General features: G+C 31.8%; 1 protein-coding gene across 1 annotated transcript; it reads left to right on the top strand.

The window, feature by feature from the left end:
• Positions 1–4,593: 4,593 nt before the first annotated feature.
• On the top strand, positions 4,594–7,330 carry LOC145012922 (eukaryotic translation initiation factor 6-2). Its single transcript, XM_078971718.1, has 8 exons — positions 4,594–4,725; positions 5,248–5,300; positions 5,570–5,666; positions 5,767–5,852; positions 5,932–5,976; positions 6,446–6,576; positions 6,663–6,773; positions 6,873–7,330. Exons 2-8 carry the CDS (start codon positions 5,291–5,293, stop codon positions 7,128–7,130), a joined length of 738 nt encoding a protein of 245 aa, XP_078827844.1. The 5' UTR covers positions 4,594–4,725; positions 5,248–5,290; the 3' UTR covers positions 7,131–7,330.
• Positions 7,331–10,044: the final 2,714 nt, after the last annotated feature.

Here is a 10,044-nt window from a genome sequence, read left to right as displayed (position 1 = left end):
AAAAAAAAGTCATATAGACCATTTGTGTAATTCAGAATAACTAGTTAATGTGAGATATGTCAAAAACTAACAAAAATTGGCTTAATAAACGTATAAGTTAAGAAAATATCATTGTGGCTCGATGAACTTATGTGTTTTATCTGACTTGACCAATTATGTTTTTTTTGTGCAATAGGTAATCTTAGTGTTATTTTATATGTCAATTAAACCAGTATCGTTCTTTTTTAACCATTCATCTGTTAACTAGTTTTTTAAACTACACGAATGACCCCTACGTTTTAAATTTCTTTCGTAGTTGGTCATTACCAGCCGTGTTTTAAATCACACAACTGAAACTACCACAATTTTGAAACTCTGGGGACCAAAGTGTAACATTGATAATATTCTCCCCATTAAATCTGGTTGAAACATGAAGCATACCATTGGATTCTATAAGCACCAAACCAATAATAGGCAAACTTTTCTTTGATGTTGGCACACACTTTTAGTATTGTTAAAAAGATGGGTTGTGTGAGTTTTACCCATAAAAGTCTCATTTTATGGAAGAGATCAAGGGAAAGTAAATCTTGTCCATTTGTTATCATGACATCCTCATTTTTATGGTCAGAAAAGACCGATTTTGTTTACGCTTTATAAAAATCAGAGTATATCTTTCAATAAAAACGTTGCGGAATTTGTTCCCAGAAAAACATGATAATTTCATTATCAAAACAATTCTGAAGAAATGTATTTTTATTCCTTTTGAAACATTTGGGATGTCATCGTCAATACAGAAACATAAGCATAAACAGAACTTACATTCATTTACACTAGTGATCTACATCTCATTAATCTCTCAGTGTAATGTAACTTCACGTCGTCACCTGTGATACAAAGTAAACTGAGTGGGTCAAGTTTGGAAACCTGGTGAGTACATAGGATTTAAAACCCACAATAATATAATTATTATGTTTAATCATCAAACAATTAACTCAATTACCAATCTCCATTATCTTCTTTATTCCTAAGTACCTTCCCTAAGGATTTATCCTAAGGGTCGTCTCCTATATCATATTTACCTCTCATCTCCTTACATCACATTTCCTTATATGTTTGTTCCTAAAGACTCTCCCTAAGGATCATCGCCTACATCGCATAGACAATATTGATACAGGGATTACTCCCTCAATATGTGCCCAACAAGGGTTATGGTATCATCGCATGAATACGTAGTTAGAACATCGCCTGAACTCGTAATTCATAGTAAGGGGTTAGAGTATCATCGCATGAATACGTAGTTACAACATCGCCTACACTCGTAATTCATCACCTACAGGTTATGAGCCTGCTTGTGTTTCCACGGGGTTGTCTATAATAGTCCGTGGCCGCCATCTATACTCTAGTAAATGACTACATCTCCAAATTGTCGGACAAGGTTACAGTATCTTTCATCCTACATCACCGATTCATCATCACCTATTTATCCTCACCTAATTATCATCACATATCTCTCATCATTTTATTTCATCACACATCAACTATTTCATCTACCCATGTTTTATCCCAACATATTTGTAGATATAAAATAAATATATAGTTTAAATCATTTAAAACATGTATAAAATCATTCATCTAGCATAAACAGCAAGTATCCAGATAATATGCACACATGATACGTAATTTATATAAAATACTTCATATATATATGTGTAAGCGAAAGTAACTATGCATTCACTTGTTAATGTGATGATTACAAACTCGGACAACGCTTCGCTTCTTAACAATATAATTTCCTTCGACGAAACCTAGTATTATTACCACTAGATTTTAGTCTAATATTTACTGTGACTAATTATTATTATTATTATTATTATTATTATTATTATTATAAGCGTTTAAATAATATTTTCCAACAACTATGTACAGACAGGGGCCAGACATAAAACACCGGAAGGTAGGACCATTTTGACATATAGCACTTCTAAAATCCAACAACCCTATGCGACCCTTTAAACCATATTTCCCGTACCGTGAGTGGTTAAAAATATATTATAACGAAACTTATATAACTCATAAAAATAGCCCAAATAGTTATTATAAGGTCCTAATAACATTACTATATTTTAAATAAAAGCTATATTAGAAATAGTGTAGGCATAGCTCATTTACAACGAGTTTTTATTAAAAAAAAAAAACGGGCTTCACTGGAGCAACTTTTCCGAACCGAAAGCTTTTCTTCTCGGAGCCGTCGGGTGCTCCGGGGATTCCTTCTCGTGCTAGGGAGGTTCCATATACTTGGGAGGGGTTTAAGGAGGCTAGAGAGAAGTTAGAGAGAGAAAGAGAGGTTATGGTGTGAAGAAAATATGAAGGATTCATCCTTTATTTATAAGGATTTTATCGTAGAGTAGTCTCTAAGCTTCGTCTGTATCTTCCACGTACAAGCTCCGTTTTCTACGTTATTTATATCCACACGTTGGTATTTACAAGTACTACAACTTTCATTTAGACCCCGTCGGCTAATTCTCATTGTATCTCAGATTTATAAAACTGTATTCGAATTCGCCGCGCTCGAAAAGTAGAGACTAAGCTTCGATCATATCTTTCGCATACGAGCTTCGTTTTCGACGTTATTTATATCCACATGTTGGTATTTATGAGTACTACAACTTTCATTTAGACACCATTGACTAATTCTCATTCTATCTCGGAATTACATAATTGTATTGAATTTGCTGCACTCAAAGAGTAGAGACTAAGCTTCGTCCATATCTTTCGCATACGAGCTCTGTTTTCATCTTTCTTTTTATCGTTTAACTCCTATTAACGATATCTTCATTTAACGTTTAGATTATTTTGGCTGAAAATCGACCGATCTAAAATTCGAATTTCGGGCTGTGCACTATTATGCTAAATCTTAGAGAAAATCATAACTTCCTCATACGAAGTCAGATTTAGACGTTCTTTTTATGAACGCTCTCAGTTTAACATATACTACGGATTTCTTCTAGATTTCTAAGTCTAGAAATTATTTTGTCGTAAATTCATTTTTTTACAATTCCCGGTGTCGCGTCGGTTTTGCCGTAAAACTTCGATGGGTCATAACTTTTTTGTTATAACTCGGATTTCAGCGTTATTTATATCTACAGAACCTTTGTGACATATACTATAACTTGGTTAAGATTATTTAGTCTAGATAATGTTCTATCAAAAAGTCATTTTTGATGCTTATTGTCTCTAAAGTGACTAGCCCGGATCTACGGGCATTACAGTTACAAGAATTGCTATCATTCCATTCCATGAAACTACATCTCTAACTTCCATATAATCAAACACGGATCTTGTACATCTGATCATTCCTGATTTTGAATACATACTAATCAAAGAATTACACACGTATGTAGTTAGGTCAAAGCCAAATTTGACAACCATGGTATGAACCTGCATTCCTTTTCACAACTGCACCATTATCAACCAAAGCTCCAAGAACAATAGCAAATGTGAATGAGTTATGTTTAATTCCTTATGTTTTCGTTTGTAGAAAAGGTTTATAGCTTGATCGTGTATCCCTTTTAATGAATACCCTGTAAGCATTGAAGTCCAAGACACCACATTTTGGTCAGGCATTTCATCGAATACCTTCTCAGCCATTGAAATCGATTCAGTTATATATATATATATATATATATATATATATATATATATATATATATATATATATATATATATATATATATATGTTTGCCTATTATTTGATCCCATAAGCTTCCGCATATTTTAAGAACACAAGTAAAGCTTGCCCCATCAACTGGTAAACCTAAACGACGAGACCTGAAACCGAACTCAATCTCCTTTCGACCGTATGATTGAAGTCGAAATCAGGTAGCAGGATTTCGACGATTTGATCCTTCAAGTTCCCGTAGATCTTCAAGATGTAACACCTCATGTAAACAACTGGTCTCTTTAGCGATTTGGGGGTAGGGTTTTTGAGAATTTCATGAGGTTCAAGTAAGAAAATGTAAGTATCAAAAATAAGTTAATACCAACAAATTATGAACAACAATGAATTTATTAGATTCAACATATTTGATCGATTGTGAAGGAGCGTGAGTAAGTTGGGATACGAAAGAATTTAGGGATGACAATGACAATGTTACACTTTGATCCTCGGAGTTTCAGAATTGTAGTAGTTTCAATCATGTGATTTGAAAGATGGCTGATAACGACCAACTACGAAAAAAATTTAAAACAAAGGGTCATTCTTGTAATTTAGAAAACTGACTAACGGATGAATGATTAAAAACTAACAATAAAGACTTAATTGACATGCATAGTAACAATTAGATGACCGATTGTACAAAAACAAAAAACATAAAATCGGATAAAACACATAAGTTTATTATACTAGAGTGACATTTTCCTATATAAATTTTAAGTTTAATAATTTTAAGTTTAATGACCCTATGAGCCATAAACGTGACTTTATTGTTTCTTTTTAAAATTTAAATTATATATTTTTTATTTTCCGGATTCATTCTAACACAAGTTTATTAGCGAACCAAACCGAAAAACACATATAGGCGGTGGTATATAAACTCCCAACAAGCATTACTATATTCGTTTCGGTTAAAACCCTAAATACCAAAACCCTAATTGGAGACGCACAAATTGAAACCCAGCCCCATACTGATTTCTCGCTGAATTTTTCAATACAACCTTCAGCTTTCTCCATCTCAATCGTATATCCAGGTATGCAGACCTGTATTTCGCTTGCGATTATTTAGTTATTGGCTGTTTTATATGTTTTAAACCGAGTAATTCAAGCTTACAAACAAACAGTCATGTAATTAGTTTGTAAAGAATAGATAAACAGCTGCGAATTTGTGTGCTTTTGCGCTTTTGGGAGAACTTTGTGTATAAATACTAAATAGGTTTGCTGCATAACTCTATGCCCATTCAAAAGGTCTTTGGTTTAGTTCATATTTTTTGAAGCAAATTAGTGGTTCTCATGGATTCAGATTTTATAATTTATTCATATTTTCTTGTTTCCAAATGTTGAAATTTATCCAGAATTGAATATTTTTGGATTAGCTAGGTGTTTGAATTTTTATCATCTTTTTTTTTTTTTTTTTTTTTTTCACTATTTTGCATCAATTGTTTAAAGTTATTGTTTTTGATGTATTGTTGAATGTCTTTACTCTTTACCAGTTTTCTAATAGCTTTTATGGCTTTTTAATACATAAATATGTGAATATTTTATATGTTTCACAGATACTTCTTCTTTCTAAGCAAATTTCCATCTGCTGTTATTCAGATGGCCACAAGTAAGTTAATTGCTTTTTCCACTTTTGTCAATTAAGTTACTTGTGTAATTAACTGTTATTTGTTGTTTCTTTGGTTATAAGCAACATACTTTCATTGATTTATTTATTATAACATTTTGCTTTCAATTTTCTCTATAGTACACCGATAAATGAAAGTATGTTGCCTTTTTCTTGCTTTTAGTCCAAAAAAAGTGTGTGATAATTTTATTCTTTGAAAATTACACTGATAAGAGAAAGCCTTTGTTTTTTTTTTCTTTATCTGTTCACAGGACTTCAGTTTGAGAACTCATGTGAAATTGGGGTGTTCTCAAAATTAACAAATGCTTATTGCTTGGTAGCAATTGGAGGGTCTGAAAACTTTTACAGGTTTGTTATTTTGATTGGTTAAAAGACGATAATACCCTCCTCATACTCATCATTGCAAATAGCCATATTTCAATAAGTTGAATGAATGTTTGTTTTGCAGCACATTTGAATCTGAGTTAGCAGATGTTATTCCTGTGGTTAAGACCTCCATTGGTGGCACAAGAATAATTGGAAGGCTCTGCATTGGTAAATACTTCCGGAAGCTTCTAGAACTTTCCTCATTCCGTTTCAAACACTGATTCTTGATTTTTTTTTTTTATTCTAGGTAACAAAAACGGGCTTCTTTTACCCCATACTACTACTGACCAAGGTAAGCTTATTCAACTCTCAAGTCTCAACCTTTTATAGCATTTAGCTTAAATTACATAAATCGTCCCTGTTTTTTGTCAAAAATTATTGATTGCCCCCCTGCTACAAATTTTAACCTTTTTTGTCCTTTCGGTTTCATTTTCTTGCATCCATTGTTTCCAATCGGTGTAAAATGACCATTTTACCCTTTATCATCTTTCCTAACTTTTGCTTTATTATTATTTTTTCTAAAAATGTGTATCCCACTTTCTTCATATTCAAACAACAAAGATGGTCAGATAAGGGCAAAACAGTCATTTTACATTGATTAGGGCGGTGGATGCAACAAGATGAAACTATGTGGATGAAAAATGCTCCATAATTTTTTTTGACAAACCTTCTATAATTTACTCTAAATAAAATTATATGCATAAGCAAATAAGTATTCAATCATTTTTGTGATACAACTTGTTTTTTTTTTAAATTCTTAGAGCTTCAACACTTGAGGAACAGTCTACCCGATGCGGTTGTTGTCCAACGCATTGACGAAAGACTATCCGCCCTTGGAAATTGCATAGCGTGCAATGACCATGTTGCCCTTGTCCACACTGATCTCGACAGAGTAAACAATAAACATCCATAACTTCTTCAAATTTTATATCTTCAATTTCTACTTCCTTAATAAAATTCATTTCTTCAATTCAATAGGAAACCGAAGAAATGATCGCCGATGTTCTCGGTGTCGAAGTTTTCCGCCAAACAATCGCCGGAAACATCCTCGTTGGCAGCTACTGCGCGTTTTCCAACAGAGGCGGCTTGGTAAGAAGATACTTCAATTATATCATCCTACTTTCAATTTTTTTATTATTAAAAAATATTAAATATTTAAAAAAGAAGGAATGATTTGTGTTATTTTAGGTGCACCCTCATACTTCCATTGAAGACTTGGATGAGCTTTCGACTCTTCTTCAAGTCCCGTTGGTGGCTGGCACGGTTAACCGTGGCAGTGAAGTGATTGCCGCCGGGTTAACCGTGAACGACTGGACCGCGTTCTGCGGTTCGGACACCACGGCTACGGAACTGTCGGTGATTGAGAGTGTGTTTAAGCTGAGAGAAGCTCAACCGAGTGCTATTGTTGATGAAATGAGGAAGTCTTTGATTGATACCTATGTCTGATGTCTGAATACTTACAGACTTATATGCTTGCTTCTTTTCTTTTTTGGACTTTTGGTTTATCCCTTTTTGTTAGATTGTTACAGTGGAATTGATGTGTTTTTGGTTATTTATTATGTATCTTTTAATTGGTAAAATCTTATTGTTATTTTACTATATGTAACCAATTATTAAATGGTTTTTTTTCTGCTCTTTTAAATTAACTAGTTTAATCTTCTGTGTATCAAGAATGTTGTATGAAGTTCTCATTAATCTCATTTGGTTTGTTGTTTTTAACGACGTCGTGTTTTAATACTAGATGTTTCGATAAGTGTTACTGGGTATAAATATTTAAATAAAATGTTATATGACTGCAATGTATTTTATATATGTGTGTTGTTTTCACAATTACTAATTTTGTGATTTTTTTTGGAAATGGGAAATGATTATTAATAAACAAAATGCTATCCAACTAAGTAAGGTGTAGCTAGAAAGAGTATAAAATATATTTAGTTTTATTTTGTATATCTATGATTAGCTAGTTAAAGAGTAGTTAATATTTAATTAATTAATAGTTAATGTTATAAGACTATACTCTAATTATAAAACCTATCAAAAAAAAAAAACTTTTTCAAATTATGTAAAGGTTTACAAAGTGCTCTCTTCACTAAAAATTGAAGGCATAGGTTTACTGAGTGGTTGGAATTAAAAGACTATACTCTAATTATAAAACCTATCAAAAAAACCTTTTTAGCTTTCAAATTTAAAAATTAAAAAATATACTTTTTTTAGGAAAAAAATTCAAATAAAATAATTTAACGATTTATTTTTAATAATTTTGTAATTTATAAGATAATTTTGAAATTGAGTAAGTTTTATAATTGTCAAGTTACGAAATTGATAATCATCTATCTTATTTCATAGAGTAAATTACATGAATAGTCCCTATAGTTTGGGATAATTTGCACATTTGGTCCCTAAATTATTTTTTTAACTCGGAAGGTCCCTAATGTTTGTTTTTGTTACGCGTTTGATCATTATTTTTTGTTTTTGTTTCACACTTGGTCCCTGTCTTACCTAAAAAGACTATTATTTAAATAAGGAACAATGACATGGTAGGTAGGATAATGCGAGAGGGTTGGGGTTGTGGGTGTGTTTATTTAAATAAGTTAAAAAATCAAGAGCAAAATAGTCTTTTTAGGTGAAATAGGGATCAAACAAGTAACAAAAACAACCAGTAGGGATCTTCCGAGTTAAAAAAATAAGTTAAGAATCAAGCACATAAATTACCCTAAACCATAGGGACCATTTGTAATTTGCTCTATTTCATATTTGTCGAAGAGGGAGTTAACTTTTTAATGGCTTCTGAATCAATAATCAATGGCGACTATACATATAACCAATGTGTCACCTACCCACCTATTTTTTTTATATATATAACAAATAATATATTATTAAATTTGTGACCTACCTTAAATAATTATAACTAGCAGAGTGACCCCGCATATGAGATTTTTTGTTCGTTTTATTCTTTGTAGATATTCTTTTATAAACTATTTGTTTATACTTTGAAGACGATTTTATGGAGATTTTTAATGATTTTGTCCTTAGTCATTTGTGCACACGTATAAAATACAACACTTGGAGAAAAAATAGGTTGTAATCATTAAAAATACCAACATAGGTCTTACGTATTAGTATTCGCTCAACATATCAACCTTAATATAAAACATACAGTTGCTTAACGAATATAATTTTGGTAGACAATTGCATTTTCAACCTTGTTGTATAGAAGAAAACTTACCAATATAAGAAATGCACATATATCTTTTCTTTTAATCCAATAAAACAAAACTCAAACTTTTACAAAGGCCATAACAAAAAAATGATATTAACCAAAGTAATTAACAGATTAGTAGTCTGCACATTATATCCTTATATAATACAAAATAAATACAAAACTATCCTGGAATTTCAATCTTGTCTTTCTCTTTCCCACCAAAAACAGAGCATAACAAAGATCATATCTTGCATAAAACAGACAAGCTATAAATTCAATATTGCCCTCCTAAAAGATTCTTCATAGAGAGGTGAAACAACGATTCCATTGAACTTCAAATGCTTAATCACCTCAAAACGATTAAAAAATCAATACACTTTCAAAAAGGAAAAAAAGGATGCTAGAATGATACAAAAGAATCCTTTACCCTCATAATTCTGTCATTTCTGAAAACATTTAATTTATTTGCCAACTAATATGTAAATACTAAAGATATAGCAAAAATCGTTTATGAATCATTTAACGGTTGCACCAAATGCGTTGCTAGTGAGAGCTGCTTTCGCTAACCCCACAAAAAAGAAATGGTCTGCAGTAATGTTGCTTTTGCAGGGGAATCTTATATCTGTTTTTGTACAATAACTCATCATTAGTTAACTTCTCATCAAATGACAAAACACATCATGCAAATATGCAATCTTTCAATGGAATATCACAAATGGAAAATAGAAAAAAATGTCGGTAGAAACATAAGAATGCTAAGAGGCAATTAGGCAATGATTCTGCAAAAGACATGAATGCCCTTATCATCCTCACTAAAAACACAAAAAAAAAAAAAGTCAGAGTCTTCGGTACTGACAGTATCAACATGCTTGCTAAGGGCTAAAAATGTCATTTGGGCATTAGCCTTGTAAGGAGGCACAACATATGAAATATTTTTTTTCGACACCTTCATGTTGAAAGTTTAGATTTTGAATTTGGCTCCAAAGTCCAAATCCAATAGTGACATATTCTCATTGGAGTGTTGTTTGAAAGGGCCTTTAAAACAAACTGAACCCCATGAAATCTTAAAAGAAAGATGAAAAGAACAACAATCTAGCCTTTTAAATTCGTTGGCCTTCATTGCATATACATAAAAACAATTACAATAATATGAAACAA

This window comes from Lactuca saligna, chromosome 8 (assembly GCF_052625555.1).
Source record: "Lactuca saligna cultivar CGN05327 chromosome 8, ASM5262555v1, whole genome shotgun sequence".
NCBI classification, from domain to species: domain Eukaryota; kingdom Viridiplantae; phylum Streptophyta; class Magnoliopsida; order Asterales; family Asteraceae; genus Lactuca; species Lactuca saligna.
The sequence above is the reverse complement of the archived record's forward strand: the minus strand, read 5'-3'. Positions and strand labels throughout refer to the sequence as shown.